Raw genomic sequence first — 18,363 nt, forward strand, 5'->3', positions numbered from 1 at the left:
CTAAAACATACCAACCAGTGTTTGTGTGAGAGCCGGTGCTATAGATCTGTGAAAAGATCTTTCGCTGCACTCAAAGGGGGTAACCCTTATCGATCTACCGTTGTTGCAGGTAGTCGTCGGCGTGAATTGTCTCAGATCTTACAGAGAAAAGACAGAAAAAGAACGGAAAGTCTGCATAATATGTGCATATACCTTACAATAAGTCGGAGATGAGTTATCCTCTTTCACTCTGCTGCAGATCGGAAGATAGAAAAGACGATCGTTGGTCGATCCTCTGTGCTATCTAGCGGTCATTAGCAAATTCTATACCCTTGGGGTAGGGTGCGGTTACAAAAGAAAAGAGCGTACTAAGGCTCTGATACCAAATTTACAGCTAGATCGAACCTTGGAGGAAGGTATCGAAATGGAGATAGAAGGAGAAGAAGAAGAGAAGAGAGAGCCTTGGTGACAAACACTACTGATTTCTTTCATCATGATGGAATACCTACCAAGTGGTACCATCAGATTAACACTTTGTGGAAGACACAGTTAACCGGACAGAAAAAACCGTTCCGAACTACTCTTACCACCTTCTCAAAATCTCTTGGCGCTTTTTACACAAAACAGCTCACACTTCAAACTGTTGTGCTTGACTCAATTAAACAAATTGATTGGGACGATGTCACTTCCCCTGAGAAAGTACACAGCTTTCTTCAGATTGCAGACTGCATCGAAGATCATTTAAAAGATGCTCTCTTCGAAAAAATTAAAAGAATTTGCTTATATGAAAAGGCTAAAGAAATCCTTCCCCGTGAAATTTTCCCGATGATACAACGTCATTGTGAGGAAGAACAATACCAACGCTACAAAAGCTTTCTGCTGGAATTCCCTAAAAATATTATCAGGACTGCTCACCATCAACAGTACCGTCTGATCTTTTACCCCGGACACGAACCCTGGAGTATTGCTGCTATTGAATGGGGAGTCCTTGGTCAACTAGTCTTTTCTAGTGACTGCACCTCCGTCCTTGACCAATTGCCCATGATGATCAGAACAATGGTCGTCCATGCTACTGCCAATTGGCGATTCTCTGGTGGACTTGAATTCACCATTTTCAGCACTTTGGGATGGTGTCAACGCGAACGCTTCTTCCAGCCATATCAAATCTGGCACCTTCAACCTGCTGCTTGCTATACCATACAGGAACCTTCCCTTATCACCGATGACGACGAAGCTGCGGATATCGCCAACCGTCACATCCACGCCGAGCATCTGTACAAACAGTCGCTTATTGCTCTACACAAAGAAGCATTAGGGCTCCTCCTGGACAACGGCTGCTCTCGCTACCGTTACCTTGTTTCTGACGGAAGACGAATCTTTGTCACCCAATTTCTCATGGATTATGAAATTCCTATGGAAATCGCTGCAGAAACCTTCCAGCTTGTCGAGCAACTACAGACTCTTTCTCCTCTGTTAGATGTTCCAGCTACGCTCCTTGCTGAAGTTGTCGAAGCGGTCGAAACAATGAACGCTCAAGAAGCCGCCGCTGAGAACCTTTCTCCAGCTCTTGCCGGTCATGGCTCAGACATCAGCCTCAGTGACGATTGACATCATCCATGACATCATCATGAACAGTAACACCTACGTGTGCTTACGTCATCATGGACCCATGAACAGTGATGGATTTTAAAACAAAATTTTGAATCCGACCTCGACCTCCCTCTATTTAAGAGAGCTAAACAGGTTGCAAAGAACCTATTTCATCTATCTACAGCAAGTTGTTCACATAGATGCCTCTTCCTTGAAGTCCCTTGTGTCTTAGGATTTCAAGGAGAGGAAAAGAATAGAGGAGAGAGGACTGATACGACTCTCAAACCTAAAGCTTTGATACCAAGTTGGATTTTAGGTTAGAGATGTAAGTGAGAGAAGGAGGAGAGGTTGAAGAAGAAGGAGATGAGAAGGAGAGCAAGAAGAGAATAGAGAGAGATATTTCGGTTGTGAATCTTGTGTGTTGGAGAGCCTTCTCCACACTCTATATTACTTGAATAGAACTAATGGAGTTATTACATCCACCTCCCTAGGGAGGTACAAGGTAAAAAGGACAAACAAGATAAAATAAATAATAAGGCAACTAGTCCAAAGTCTAATTCCCAAACTACCCCTGTTACATATCTACTAACAACTCTAACAACCAGGATAGACATAACCAGCAGAACCCAATTTGAATAGAAATAACCGTTGTAGAAGCTAGTAGTCACCAGTAAAAGAACCAAAGGAAAAAACTCCTTCCAGTTGCAACACCAACATAAGCACATCAACCATTAGCGCCGTCGTAGAGAAAAACATTTGTGAAGAAGAAATCCAAATAACCATATGAGAATACAATCCGCATACCAAAATATAATAGCAACAACAACAGAGTGGTAAAAGCCCAGAAAATAACAGCAGGGGAAGATGAACATATCATCGTTGCCGGCTAACCATCTTCAATAACAAGTAGTACAACACAGGTAAAAATCTCACTAAGGAGACAAAGGCAATAACCTTCACAAAAAAGGCAGGCAATAATCTTCACAAGGAAGACAGAAGACATTGGCAATCATCTCCACAAAGGAGACTCAAACCTTAGTAGCTATAGTACCACTAGAATAGGGCTGGAAAAAGGAACAGAACCTTGTGCAAGAGAGAAGAAAACAACAGTCACATACATCTATCCAAGAAGGAAAATCAACCAGCAACATACTCAGATCCGAATCACAGGTGAGAAATCTCTATGCACAAGACAAGAAAACCAGAACCTTGCAGAAACACAGATACCAGAAAACCCTAGTTCTTCATTGATATTCAACTAGGGTTCTTCAGCAAAAACAAGGGCAATAAGGGTTTTAGAAACATGCAGGGCAGCAATACGTGGCTGTACACCATAACGAAGAAGCCTAAAAGGGACTCTAAACAGTGGAGAGAATAAATGAGTCCACCCACTGATCAAACCTGCTCTGATACCATGTGACAAAGTAGGAATAGCTAATGATCAGTGCAGCATAAAAGAAAGGAAGAACAAAAAGAAGAGGTGAAGAAAAGGCCATCCGTACGGCTAGACTAGATTAGTCTAACCATTAGGACAACATGTTCATTTATAATATAAACTTTGCATAATTATAAATAAGGAAAATAACCCTAATGGCAACTAAGGATAGCACTTATGAAGAATTACAAATAACTCCCCGACTGGAAAAATATAATAACAAAACATCCCAGCACTATATTCTTAACAATCCAAATTCAAGAAAAAACTGATATCAGAAAATTAACAGATCTGGTCCATATTCAGGTCGAAAGCGCAATTTAAAGAGGAGAATAACATATCAGAATATGAAGATAATACAATGGTCAAATTAAAAGATATTAAAAGATATCAAATAATCCCACTATGGGTAGGACGCTTGTACAAAATTGTTGGAGTTGGGTGTGTTGGGGGTACGATGTCTTGTATTCCATCGCTTGCATTAGTGGGCTAATTTTGAAGGGCCGTTACAAGGCCGTAGGACCCAAAGGGTGATCAGATTCGTCGAGGTTGATGGCGGGCATGGAGGGCACATATTGGGTAAACCGGACGGCGTTGAAGGGCTCAAGCTTCTCTATATATAACCTTCCAATGGCCATAATGACTTCACTCTGTGGCAACAATGGATGAAGAATATTCTTATGTGGGAGGGAACAATCTAGGATCTCAAAAAGAGATCGGAAAAGCCGGAGAAGACGACAGAAAATGAGTGGCTAGAGTTGAGAGATCTAGCAAACATCACGATCCAGTTGTATTTTGAATATAACACTTTTCGTGAGGTCATCAGGTTGGCAGATCCAGAGGAAGTCTGGGCAAAGCTAGATGGCAGGTACAAGTCCAAGTCATTGACAAATCAGTTGTTTTTTAAGAAACAATTATATGTCCTTCAGTTGTCAAAGGGAGCGAAATTCGAGGTGCACTTGGGCGAGTTGACAAAATTATTGATTTTGGATGTTACAAACAAAGGGAGGACAATGCACTTCTCTTGTTGGTTTCACTACCTCCTTCATTTGATCATATTGTAACTATACAATTGTTTGGTAAGTACAAGGGTCGCTCCAAGTCGAAAGGTCGCAAAATAACTCGCTATTATTGTGAGGAAGGTCATATAAAAAGAAATTGTCAAAGGCATAAGGAAGATTAAAAAAAAAGAGAGAGAAAGAGAATAGAGATAAATTATGAAGCTGTTCTTGTGGAAGGGTCCTGGAGTAATGGAGATATCCTTTCACTACTTCATTAGGTATGGAAACTTCAGATTGGATTTTAGATTTTGGTTGTTCATTTCATATGTGTTCAGTTAGGAATCAGTTTGCTACATATTATACCAAGGTTTAAAGTATCGGTATCGGGTATCGGGTATCGGATCGAAAGGGTGATTTTAAGAGACGTATCGGAGATACGTATCGTACTCTACAGATACGCAGGGAAATGGTCAAGATACACATGAAAATACATTTTTGGAGAAAAAACAATATATAACATGTACCGTGCATAAACACTAAAATGGAGAACAACGTATAACGAGACAAGAAACTTTCACTCATTTGAGTACAAATACTTGCAAATGATCAAGTTTTATGCATCACCTAACTTACTTTTACCTAAATCTATCTATTTATATAGTTTGAAATATGTTTTAAGTAATTTATATAAGCTTGTAAGGGGCTGGGCTTTCGCCTTTTGGATCTATGAGATTCAGGGCTCTCTCTGCTGTGGTGATTCAGTGATAAGCTTACTGGTGAGTCCAGGTTAGGCTGGTGGTGATTCTTAATTCATTCCTCTTTTCTTCTTCTTATCTTCTTCTCAATCGATCAATTGCAGAAATTCTCCTTTTATTCCTGCACACGTTTTTTATTCAATTATGTTTTGGTAAATCAATTCTAGTTCTGATTGGTTGATCATAATCTATTTAGTTCTACATCTGCCTTCTGAAATATGCTTTATTTTTTCTAGTTGAAAAACAGTTTCAGAATTGACATTTCAAGGTTTAATTTCAGGTCTCCTACCTGATATCACACTCTTCTAAAACTTCAAGTTCTGTCTTCAGAATTTAGTTCTGCTGCTACTATTGAGTGCTGATTTATTTTCTGGTTTATAGTTTTTACTTTCTATCGATTTCTTAGAGTCCCAGTTCTAGAGTACTTTCTATATTTCTGAATTTTCTGAGTTAATATTTTGGATTCTGATTTCTGCTGCTTGTTTGGGTTTTTATCATATTTAATCCATCCGATAGTTTTGTTCTATTTAAATCTGAAATTCTGATATCAATTTTCTGATTCTAGAATTCTTGTTGGGGATGAATGCACAACCATGAGGAAGAAACCAAGCAAACAATCACACACAACATGAGGAATCTAACGTGGTTCAACACGAATGCTTACATCCACCCGAGAGAACCAAAATTTTTTCACTATACCAGAAAAACTCTCTACACCACTCTGCACCTCACGATGTGATCTTCCGTTGCTTGTGTTTAGGTTTTTCCCTCATAAATATAGGGAACCCAAAACCCCTGGTCCACACAATTGCAATTCTACCCTCATACATGTAATGGACCCAAAACCCGAACCAATTAAAAATACAAGCCCATAATATTTATGTGGACCCACAAAATAAAAGAGACACCCAACTCCAACTTGGCTTGGATTTTGCAAGCCACCCCGAAGAAAACCGGTGTAACGGTGTTGATGCCAATTATGCAAAATCAGCTATTGTCTTTGCCTGTCTGCCATACCCAACCAGCATGGCCCACACCCCACCTACGGTGTCCTTGCTTGTCTACCATACCCAACCTGGCATGGCCCACACCCCCAACCGAGGTGTCCTGTACAACTCACCCCCGCCGCACGATGTGATATGGCTCCACCTCTCCTACTGCTACAACCTGCTCCAAGAGATCACTGCCACCCACCAAATCCAAAGTGAGAGACACCCGTTTCTTTCCAGACTTGCACTTGTTCATTGCCTGAACCATTTGTAGTTTATGTCGTCCACTTGTAGCCCTGGCTTGAGTTCTAATAGTAGCTCCACCTATTTTAATACTCCTTGTAAGTTTGTACAGATTCCCAATCATTCACCATTGAAACCCTGAGAACACCTTTTGATGAGCATTTGAAACCTCTTGAATTCAGTATTCCTTGTGAAATTAGATTCTTCCTCAGATCTGGCACATGCCTCACCCCAATCAAAGCTTGCACAATCCCATCAAACATGCGAATCTGTACAGTCTCAATCCCGGTAACACTGTTTTTTGCATTATTTTCCATTTCGACAGTACCACCATCACATGCATAATACATGGTTTAAAGTATCGGTCTGTATTGTATCATATCGGCCGATACGTATTAGTATCAGTTGGTACCGATACGATACATACTGATACGTATCTTGTTTTTTAGAAAATGGTGTCTCGGTTGGTATCGTATAGTATCAACCGATATGGTCCGATACGTAAAGGATCAATACTTACGATACGTTCGTTAAAGGGTTATGTAAGAGTATCGATATGTATCGCTATGTATCGGCCAATACGGCTCGATACAGACCGATACTTGTTGATATGGCCATTAAAGGCTCATGTGACTATCAGACTATGATTTTGTTTTTGAGATTAGAGGTTGAAGGAGATTTCACAAAAGTGGTAGATTTTAGAAAATTTTGATCTTTGTGTTTAAATCATGGTTTTTAATCCTATTTATTTAACCTAAAATTCCTTCAGCCTATAGCTTCCTATGGAGGTAGTCTTAACTGACTAAAACTCTACATAAAATAATAAAAAAACAACTTAAACAAGGCTGGACTCCTCTGCACCACTCCTTGAGGTAGCTTTACTTTCCCCATATTTTAGTTGTTGCTGTGTTTCTGAAATTTTGAAGCACTTGATGGTCAGCATTAGTCTGATGGGGTGAGAAGTGTTCTTATGTCAGTGAATATTGGAAACAGTGATGGAATGCTTGGGGTTATTATTCTGTTAAATTTAGTGGAAGATTAGAGCAATGAATAGTGAATTGGCTGCCACATAGTGCAGCTGGTTGTAGTGGCATTTGACATGCATGCCTACAACTTGATCATCTGAAGTTGAGAGTAGCTGTGGATTAAAGGTAAGATGCCTTGGTCGTCCTTCTAATGTTCAAGATTTATTCCACCTATAATGACTCAAGCAGGTAGTCCCAATCTTCAAATCACTATTGTGAAGTTGGTATGCATCACCTACTTGGCAACTTCCTTGATCTCAATCAACTAAGTTGCCTTTACCCCCCCAAAAAAAAAAAAAAAATCAACTAGGTTGCTTATCACTCATAAGGACAAGATAGGTGATGCAGTTGCATTAGATATTAATCCAGTAGTGGTCAAGTGCCTAGTGCACTTGGTAGCTAGTGGTGCGTAAAGGCCCATTGCTACCAGGAGGTCTTGAGTTCAAGTTTCCTGGTTCACATCCTACATCCCCCCTTACCTATCAAAAAAAAAAAAAAAAAAAGATATTAATCCAGTATGGAGGCCTATGTCCAAGCTTGAGAGGCCCATAAGGTGCTGGTGGCAGTCCAATGGGCTGAAATTGACCTTTCGGTAGTATATATTATAGGTTGGTCCCAATTTATAAGCCCAAAAAATGGAGATAAAGTTAGTACATGGGATTAGTAGTTAAGTGAAATGGTTGAATTAGATCAAAATACTTAATAGCTGGATAGACTATTTTGAGTTTATGCGTGAGTTTGTTTAGGAGTCTTTTTATGAGTCAATTTAGGAATTTTAGAAGGTTTTTATATATGTAATACACCCCCATCAATTAGAGATTATTTGAATAAAGAATGAGTATTTTTTAAAGTGTTTTGTGTTGTTGAGCAGTACATAAGGGATTGGTATCCCATACCTAATATCTTCTCTTCTCTTCTTCCTCCCAAACAAATCGCTCTCATATCTTTTCACTCCCCTTCCATCGATCTGATTTCTTCCCTTAACAACACAGTTGCTTCCTTTATCTCAGATATGATCATTGATTTTGATCATTGGGCTTGCTTGCATCTGAGATCCATAATTTGGATTTTCCGACTGCATTAATTGGTATCATAACCAAACTTGGCTGTTAATGGCATGGATCCTACCCACTTGTTTTCTATCCACCATTAACTTCAACTCGTGCAAGAGAACTTATGAATGGTTGAAGCAAATATCAAAAAAAAAAAAAAAACTCAGCGACGATGTAAAGAGTTTAAGAATCAATTGCTGATCACATCCGATCGTATGGGATCTTTATTTGATAAATTGTTCTCGATCATTGAAAGAGGATGGAAGAACAAGACGACAAACCACCAACGATGGAAGATGTAGCGGCTCCAATTATCATTAAAGAATCACCCATGGAGGAGCATAAACTGGCTGATCTTTTGATTGAACCAGTCGAATTTATACTTCCACATTGCAAATTCAACAACGGACACATTATCGCTGATTTCATACCATTGAATTGTGGTCTAATCATTGGTTTTATTGGGTCAAGGAGAGTGGTTGTTGATATGCGTCGAAGATCCTCCTACCATTCCTCGAGTTTTTTAAACTGAGGGGGAATTGATGCAGTTGCATTAGACATTAATCCTATATGGAGTTCTACATCGAAGCTTGGGAGGCCTATAAGGTGCCGGTTGCTGTCCAATGGGCTGAAATTGACCTTCGGGTAGTTATTTTTTCGGATGGGTATTCTGTTCTAAGGGGGGAGAGGGAAGGTGAGAACTAAGATGCTCCAACCTGAGACCTCCTAGTAGGGAGGGCTTTTACACACCACACTCTACCAACTGCACTAGGCAGTTATATTATAGGTTAAGCCTTTGATTTTTTTGGGTTTCATTGTAATAGGCCTAATTTATAAGCCTATAAAGTGGGGTTAAAGTTAACACATAGGATTAGTAATGAATGTTTAGATTAGAATACTTAACAGCTAGATAGGGTTATTCTAATCTAGATAGAGTTCTGTTTTGAGTTTAGTTACTTCATTGAATGTGTGACTGTGTGAGTGTGATCAACAGTCTTTTTATGAGTTAATTTAGGAATTTCAGAAGATTGTTATATATATTATACACCCCCATCAATTAGATGATTTGAATAAAGAATATGAGTATTTTTTTAAGAGTTTTGGTGTTGTTGAACAGTACATATGGGATTGATATCCCATACCTAATTTCTTCTTTTCTTCTGTCTTTTTCCTCCCAAGCAGATCGATCTCTTCTCTTTTGCCTCCCCTAGGAACTATTTAAGTTCTTTCCATTATCCTCTCAAGACTAAGGGATCAACATTTAAAACCTTAGTTTTAGACGCTGTTGGACAAGCTTTCTTGCTCAAAGAAATGATGCTAGCTCCCATGATTGCTTCATGACATGGGAAAATCACCTATGACACTTCTCTCCCCCTATTGCCCAAGCTACCACATTATGTGAGTCAACTTCCACCACTAGATTGCTAGGGTTTAGATAGTTGAAAGGGTTTCATTATGAAGGATAAAAGGTCCATCAACCATTTCTCATCAAAATACAAGGAAGATTTAATTTCATTTATTTTTTCCACATAACGTGGTAATACCACCTACTTTCTTAATCATTATGACTTTTCCAAAAAGGGCGTACCCAGTGCACAAGGCTCCTGCCACTATAGGGTCTGAGGAGGGTCATAATGTACACAGCCTTACCCCTGCTATCACAGAGAGAATGTTTCCAGACTCGAACCCGTGACCACTTGGTCACAATGGAGCAACTTTACCGTTGCACCAAGGCCCACCCTCTAATTATTATGACTTTTCCGCTCCTCGCACAGTATACATCAGGCATCAGATACATGAGCTCTCACCCTTTTCCTCATATGCTATCATTCAATGCTTGTCCATTTGTCGTAACAATGCATCAGGTACACTTTCTCTTCCTTGGCCACATATTTCTCTTCTTCTTTTCTCACTTACCATGGTTTGATACTGTTAACAGCCTTAGGAATTGAATGCTTGAATGACCTAAATCGATCATCCAGCCCCTTATTTATAATAATCTCAAATTACAATCAAAGTATGAATTCCCCCCCCCCCCCAGTCCTATTCCTATTAGGAATTCCCACTACAATTAGGAATCCCACATAGAGATCGGATAGAAGGGAAAAAAACAGAAAAGAAGTAAAAAGTAAAACATAAAATAACTAAAACAATAAGGACTAAATTACCCCTATCGGGTAAAGTAGCCCATCTCAACACTCCCCCTCAAGTTGGAGCAAAGAAGTCGATCATGCCCAACTTGACTAGATTGGGATGAAACAATTTCCCAGACAATCCCTTAGTGAAGAAATCAACAAGTTGATCAGCAGATGTCACAAAGGGAATACAAATCAGCCCATCCTCTAACTTTTCTTTGATGAAATGCCTATCCACCTCAACATGCTTGGTACAATCATGCTGTACTGGGTTGTGTGCTATGCTGATCGCAGCCTTATTGTCCCAGTACAACATCATAAGAAGACGAATAGGAACACCAAGATCTTGTAGCAAACCTTTAAGCCAGAGTAACTCACAAATACCTTGTGCCATAGCTCCAAACTCAGCTTCGGCACTCGAACGAGCAACTACATTTTGCTTCTTGCTACGCCATGTGACAAGATTTCCACCGACAAAAGAGTAATACCCAGAAATAGACTTGCGATCCGCAAAACCAGCCCAATCAGCATCAATGTATGCTTCTATCCGTAGGTGACCATGTGAAGACAGAAGAATTCCTTTTCCAGGAGCTGACTTCAAATAGTGCAAGATACGAAGTACAACCTCCATATGAGAAGAGTAGAGATCATGCATAAACTGGCTCACAGTACTCACGGCGACAGTAATGTCAGGACGAGTGTGTGAGAGATAAATCAGCTTCCCTACAAATCTTTGGTACCGGCCTTTATCAACAGGTTCACCCTCTTTTTCCTTGAGTCGAACAATAGGATCCATAGGAGTATCTGAAGAACGTCAGCCTAACAACCCGGTTTCAGCCAATAAGTCTAGGACATACTTCCCTTGGGAGAGAAAAATGCCTTTAGCAGATCTGGCCACTTCAATCCCAAGAAAGTACCGTAGTTTCCCTAAATCTTTAATCTCCAATTCTTGTCCAAGGAAGGTCTTCAACCGTCTGATCTCATCACCATCATTGCCAGTAACCACTATGTCATCAACATAGACTATAAGAACAGTGAGTTTTTCACCAGCCCTCTTTATAAAGAGTGTGTGATCAGCATTACTCTGCTTATAGCTCACAGAAATCATGGCCTTGTGGAACCGGCCAAACCATGCTCGCGGTGACTACTTCAGCCTACACACTTTTCCTTGGTTTCTGTCGCAAGAGAACCCTGGTGGAATGTCCATATACACCTCCTCATCCAGTGCTCCATTTAGGAAGGCATTTTTTACATCTAGCTGCTGCAAATCCCACCCAAGGTTGACTGCACAAGATAATAACACACGAACAGTATTTAACTTTGCAACAGGTGCAAAATTTTCCTGGTAATCAATGCCGTATGTCTGAGTGAACCCCTTGGCCACGAGTCGTGCCTTATACCTATCCACAGTGCCATCCACCTTCTGTTTCACCACAAACACCCATTTACATCCAACGGTTTTCTTCCCAGGTGGAAGAACCACAAGCTCCCATGTGTTATTTTTCTTCAAGTCTTCCATTTCTTCCATCATAACTGCCTTCCACTTTCCATCTGATAGAGCTTCCTGCCAATTGTTAGGAATACGAACAGAAGAAAGAGAGGAAACAAACGCACGAAAGGATGAGGAAAGAGAGTCATAAGAAACAACATGAGACATAGGATGCTGAGTGCAAGTCCTGACACCTTTGCGAAGAGCAATAGGTAATTCAGGAGAAGGAACATTACCAGATGGAGAGGCAGGTTTTGGATCCGGGTTTGGCAATTGGATGGGTACTGGAGCAACAGTTGATTGAACCTGCTTATGTTTCCTTGCATAAGTCTTCACAGTACTGTCATCAATCCTCCGCTGAAATTCACTAATAGTCCTCTGGATAGGAGTCTAGACCAGGGTTGATTGCTCCCCCTGTCTATAGTCTCCCCCTGTATAGGAACCGCTCCCCCTGACTCAGGGGAAGTACTAGGGGCAGGCCGAACTGGTTCAAACTCGTGGTAAGCAGACTGAAGTGGAGGTGGAGAGTCAATAGTCAGCACATCTTCACTAACACTCTCCCCCTGAAGAGGTGGGGACACATAATATGGAACACTTTCATGAAAGACAACATCCATGCTGACAAAAGTCCGACGGGATGGAGGGTAATAACATTTGTACCCTTTCTGTGTAGCAGAGTAACCCAAGAAAATGCAGCGAGACTACAGGGTTCAAGTTTACCAGGGGACCTTGTATCCCTGGCATAACAAACGCAGCCAAATACCTTAGGTGGGACTATAAAGGAAGAAGAACCAAGTAATAGCTCAATAGGGGCTTTAGAATTAAAAACCCGACTGGGCAGCCTATTAATTAAATAGGCTACAGTAAGGACAGCATCCCCCCAATAAAGGGAAGGGACATTGCGAGCAAACAAAAGAGCTCTAGCCACCTCCAAGAGGTGGCGGTTTTTTCTCTCAACCACACCATTTTGGGCTAGAGTGTCGACATAGCTGGTCTGATGGAGGATTCCATGGGCAGCAAGGTATTTTTGGAACCGACCTTCCATATACTCTGTCCCATTGTCACTCCTCAAAATTTAAAGAGTGGCATTAAATTGGGTCTTAACCAACTGATGAAAGTGCTGAAAACATGAAAAAACTTCATTTTTTGTGTGCATAAGATAGATCCAAGTGAACCTAGAATAGCAGTCAATAAAAGTGACATACCACCAATGTCCAGAAAGGGAAGCTTTCCTACTAGGACCCCACACATCAGTATGAACAACATGAAATAAGGAAGAGGATCTATTATTAGAAATAGGATAATTTGAACGTGTCTGTTTAGCCAAGACACAAGGCTCACAAAAAAAATCTTCCTTAGTACAGTCTTTAACTAATGTTAGAAATAAAGTTGATAAAGTACCTAAAGGGGGATGGCCTAGCCTAGAGTGCCATTTATGTAATTCAGAAGAGAAAGATGCAGAAGGTAAAGCCTGGGTAGGTGTAGGATCTCCATCAAGCAGGTACAATCCGCCATGCATTTTACCCGATCCAATCGTCTTCCCCTAGTCCAGTTCCTGAAAAACACAGTGAGTGGGAAAAAAAGTCACTTTACAATTCAGGGATTTGGTGATACTGCTAATGGAAAGAAGGTTAGTTGTAAATTTTGGAATATGCAACACAGATGACAGTGTAAGGGAAGGAGAACAACCAATGGATCCTTTCCCTGAAATGGAGGAGAGGGACCCATCAGCAATTTTAACTTTATCCTTACCAGAAGAAGGAGAATATGTATTAAAAAGGCTAGAAGAACCTATCATGTGATCAGTAGCACCGGAGTCTATGATCCATGGAGTGGAAACTACTGATGCACAATGACCAGCAAAGGAAATACCTGTACGGGCAAAGAAGGAATCTGAATTAGCAGTAGACGTAGTAGAGGCAGCGGATGTGTTCAACATACGACGTAGAGCCTGGAGTTCTTCCTGGGAGAAACCGATGTCAACAGTGGGAGTTGGAGCTACACTTTCAGTGTGATTAGCTTTGTTTTTAGACTTAGCACGACCACGTTTGGCCTCAAAATCAGCAGGCTACCCATGTAATTTCCAACACTGAGCCTTAGTGTGATATAGTTTGTGACAATGCTCACACTTCACAAGCTCTTTGGTAATAGTAGTAGCAGCAACACTGTCAGAAGAAGTAACAGGAGTGGAGCCAGCAGTCTGTAAGGCTGATCTCTCAACTTTGGGAGTAATCATCATGGCAGCCCTTCGTGTCTCTTCACTGTGAACATAAGAAAAAGTCTCCTCTGAAGTGGGGAAAGGAACCCGACTAAGGACTTGCACCTGAATAGGGTCATAATCATCATTGAGGCCAGCCAGGAAATCATAGACCCGAAACTGATCAACATAAGAATGATAGGCAGTAATGTCAGCAGTAATAGTAGGTTGAAACCGAGCATAATGATCCAATTGCTGCCATAAACACTTGAGGGCAGCATAGTATTTAGTGACAGACATCTCCTTCTGAGTAGTATTTTGGAGTGTCTTCCTGATTTCATAAACCTGATCACCACTTCCTGATCGACCATAAGTTCCCTTGACAGCAGACCATATCTGAGTAGTAGTGTCAAGGAGGAGATATTGACTGGAAAGATCAGTGGTCATAGAATTCAAAACAAATGACATCACCATAGCATCATTGGCAGCCCATTTAGTACGGGCAGCACCATCTTCAGTAGGCTGTTTGGTGGTGCCAGTAAGATGGCCAGTGAGTCCCCTACCAGCCACGGTCAAGGATAATGATCTGGCCCAAATTAAATAATTCATACCATCAAGTTTAATGGCAGCATAGGGAAGAAAGTCATTCCTAGTATGACCATCTCCTCCAGAAGTAGCAGTAGTCATCTCTAAGTCACCCATAATTCAGCCAGGCAGGAAAAAAATCAGAAAAAAAAAACTGAATCGAGTGTGAAGGATGGATTTTGAGATTGCAGAATTTTCAACCGTCAGAATGGGCTGAAACTTAGGTCAAGTTTCCCTCTAATAGTAGGGAAGATATCCTCCAAAAATTAGCTCCTTCTGATGAGCCAATAAAAAGCCCTAAATTTGTCAAAATTTAGGAAAAAAACCTGATTGCAGAGAAATCGCAGGGTTGAATCAAAATTGGTTTTGATCCAGAGCTGCAGTCTTCAAACAGGGAAGGGTGTAGACCAATAAGAGCAGGAACCAATCTCCACAAAAGCAGAAATCAAACTTCAGTTGAAGGGATAGCTCGATCTCCAAGGATGGAGGAAACCTGCCAGCAGATTTAGGTCACACCAACTGTTCTTCGATCTTCAATGAGGTGACATTGAGGGCAGCAGCTAAATCTGCATTAGATCACCTCATAATTGCTGCCCTGATGGAGAGAAAGAAGCCGAGGGTGGTGGAGAAGAAAAAAACAGAAACCGAGAGGGGGAAGAAACAGAAAACCAGAAAAAACTGAGAAAGGCTGCTCTTAGATCAGAGTTGGCTCTGATACCATGTTAACAGCCTTAGGAATTGAATGCTTGAATGACCTAAATCGATCATCCAGCCCCTTATTTATAATAATCTCAAATTACAATCAAAGTATGAATTCCCCCCCCCCCCAGTCCTATTCCTATTAGGAATTCCCACTACAATTAGGAATCCCAAATAGAGATCGGATAGAAGGGAAAAAACAGAAAAAAAGTAAAAAGTAAAACATAAAATAACTAAAACGATAAGGACTAAATTACCCCTATCGGGTAAAGTAGCCCATCTCAACAGATACGAAGGAAGTGCCTTTCCTTGAGCCTGATGCATGCCAATATCAGGGCCCTGCAACTCTAATCTATGACCTGGTTGTGTATAGAAGAGGGTTTGGAGTAGAATGTTTAGCTATAAGATCATGACTGGGGAGACAAGTAATCTGCCCAGAGCAGAGTTATGACATAGGCACCTTGATGTTCAGAATGAAGAGTTACTCCTCCATTGGTTGAATCAAGGGACTCGGCTTTGGGTTCGGGAAGGCTGATGGTTTCTGGTCCCTCTCCTTCAGTTACTGCATACTTCGGCAATGGACAAGCACTTGGTCAGGGCAAATTACAGTTAATACGTCTAAAATAGCTTCTCATTCACCTGTATTATAAAAATGCCAACAAAAATACTATGATGAAATTCAAAACTACAGTCCTTAGTTTCCTATATGTTCTCTAATCAACAGAAAGTGGAAAACTACACAGAAGTTTGAAGAGGGGTTGTTTTGGTTACTTCATGCAATTAAGAGTCAACGTCTGGCTATATACGGAGTTTTGGGAGGAAAAAAACACCACAGCACAATACAAGGAGGGTGGCAAAGAAAAGAGAAAAATAAAATTATAGAATGAGGGCATAATACAAATTCCTAGCTGATAATATAAGAGGGATAGAAAATAAACTAGGTTACTAGCCTCAATGACAAAAAATATTGGACGTATCCAAAGAATAAAACCTGTGTAAACTCATGAAGTATGTCTCTGTGCCTTGCTAACTTCTGCGTAACTGATGTTGTGGGTGTGGTAGATGCAGCACATCGACTCATGGCATCATTGGCATCAACTAGCTTCTCAAGCAATGATTGAATCTCCATATCCATAGACTTAAATGATCTGCTGGACCCAAGAGTTGGTGACCCAGTATCCGCATAACCTGAATTACTAACATAATCATTAGAACGGAAGACAACCAACCGACCACTTTAAACAGTTGAACCTTGAACTTGCAGACCTGTAACCCATAAATTATGGCTTCCATTGTGCTACATTGCCACTGACAAACAAATTAAACCGCTATAGATACACTTCCCAAAAATTACTAAACAAAGGCCAAAGGGAAGACTTTGCAGTGCTAAAAGAGCAACCAATTCCTAGGCTGATACTTTGTATAGAGTCTATCGCCATCTTCACTCAATTAACTGACTACTGCATCCATCTCCATGCAAGCTCTGTTACGTGGATTTATTTTAACAACAACGATACAATTCATCACACCGAAAGATGCATCCAAAGGTGTTACGAGACTATCTTTCTAAAGAGAAAGTGTGCTCACAACAGGAACCCAAATCTTGATCTACCCCACTTGTGATTCATTAGTTTCATTATCTTTTGTACTCGATAGGTGAACCAAAATATTAGTAGAAGGGGGGAAAAATTCCACATTTTTAGGTATTGGGCAATTGGAATTGGGTGCTGGAAATCTAAGATTTTGTCAACAAAAACTAACAAAACGGAGAGGAGAGAAAACCCACCTCCTTGGTTGAACCTCGTACCAAGCTTCGCATAGGAAGATAATTTGACATCGAGATCCCCTTCGATCTTTCTGGCCTCCTTCCTCAATTCCTCCCAACCGGCTTCCTGCAACTCCAGATTCGGATCACCCATTTCCAGAGACCACAACCGCTCTCGTTTTTGCGAGAAGAAAAATTACACTGCTCTTCTGGTTCTATGTGGCAGGGTTCATCAGTTGTGTCACCGGAATTAGATTTGTCGCAATTGCCATTCGATTGAGCAAACACCAAACAACCCTTGCCCTCTCTTCTTCCGTTCTTCTTCTATGCATCCATCACCTCCGACTCCCTGTGAGAACTTTGCACTTCGTTAATCGATTTAGTCCAAATCTTGGAGCAATTTGACCTGCACCTCCACGAACCACTCCGCTTCGTTTCTCGCCTTCGTGCTAAATGGTTTTAAAACTCGGAACGGTCAGGGGATCCAAAAACACGGATTTTCCCGATTCCAATAGGAACGGATCAATCAGAATTTGCCGATCCAATCCAAAATATGGGCTCTGGAAGAAAAGGCAAAGTCGTAGACATCTTTATTTTTTAGATTATTATACAAGGGATTTTTTTCTATCTTTATATTTTTACCTCTTTAATGTAATATATTTTTTTTTTTCTAATAACGATAAATTGAATCATTTCACATGTATATTCAAAAAACTATGCAAGACAATAGTAATTTTTATAATGATTGTATTTTTCGAGAATAAAACTTGAGGTACTTAAAAGAAGGGGTGTTGTTTTCTGGGTGGGATGTAGGGGTTACGCCACGCGCGCCAGCTAGGGGTGGAATTTCTACCATACATGGGGGAATGGTGGTCATTCTGACCATTGTTGTGCGTGTGCGTGAGCGTGACCACTGCGTCCCACACAGAAAACATTCTCCTTTAAAAGAAAGTGTCAAGTTCTAAATACTTCTATAAAGGTGTTATTTAAATAGTCTCTTTATATAAAATTCTTCTAGATCTAGTCAAAGTCGAAAAACATTCTCCCTTAAAAGAAAGTGTCAAGTTCTAAATACTTCAATAAAACCTTATTTGGATGAGTCAAACCTGGTGAATAGGAGTCATTTCTTTTTTTCATTTTTTAAATATAATAAGATACATAAAAGTCATTAAAAAAAAAGCACCTGCAAGTAGACTTGCAAAGAACAGATTTTCTCACACGTATTTTTGTTGAACACTTTGTTGCGTTTGTTTTTTCTTTTGGATAAAAGATTTGCACCACACCAACTTAATTTCAGAATTACATGTGGACACCCTCATAAGACTCAAAATATTATAACACCACCTCTTATAAAATGTCTCATATACTAACCTATTTTTAGTGTTTTCTCATAATACTCTTCCTCCAAGGCATGAAACTGCATG

At 40.4% G+C, this 18,363-nt stretch overlaps 1 protein-coding gene across 1 annotated transcript in view; it reads right to left on the reverse strand.

Annotated features, from left to right (window-relative positions):
* LOC122665281 (Golgi SNAP receptor complex member 1-2) overlaps positions 1-17,308 on the reverse strand; it is a 35,296-nt gene extending 17,988 nt beyond the window's left edge. Inside the window, exons 1-2 of the mRNA XM_043861398.1 lie at positions 16,961-17,308; positions 16,166-16,362 (exon numbers count right to left, since the gene is read on the reverse strand). Coding sequence (XP_043717333.1) covers positions 16,166-16,362; positions 16,961-17,093 — 330 coding nt within the window. The 5' untranslated portion in view covers positions 17,094-17,308. The remainder of the gene's footprint in view (positions 1-16,165; positions 16,363-16,960) is intronic.
* Positions 17,309-18,363: the final 1,055 nt, after the last annotated feature.

Source organism: Telopea speciosissima, chromosome 1, assembly GCF_018873765.1.
Source record: "Telopea speciosissima isolate NSW1024214 ecotype Mountain lineage chromosome 1, Tspe_v1, whole genome shotgun sequence".
NCBI lineage: Eukaryota > Viridiplantae > Streptophyta > Magnoliopsida > Proteales > Proteaceae > Telopea > Telopea speciosissima.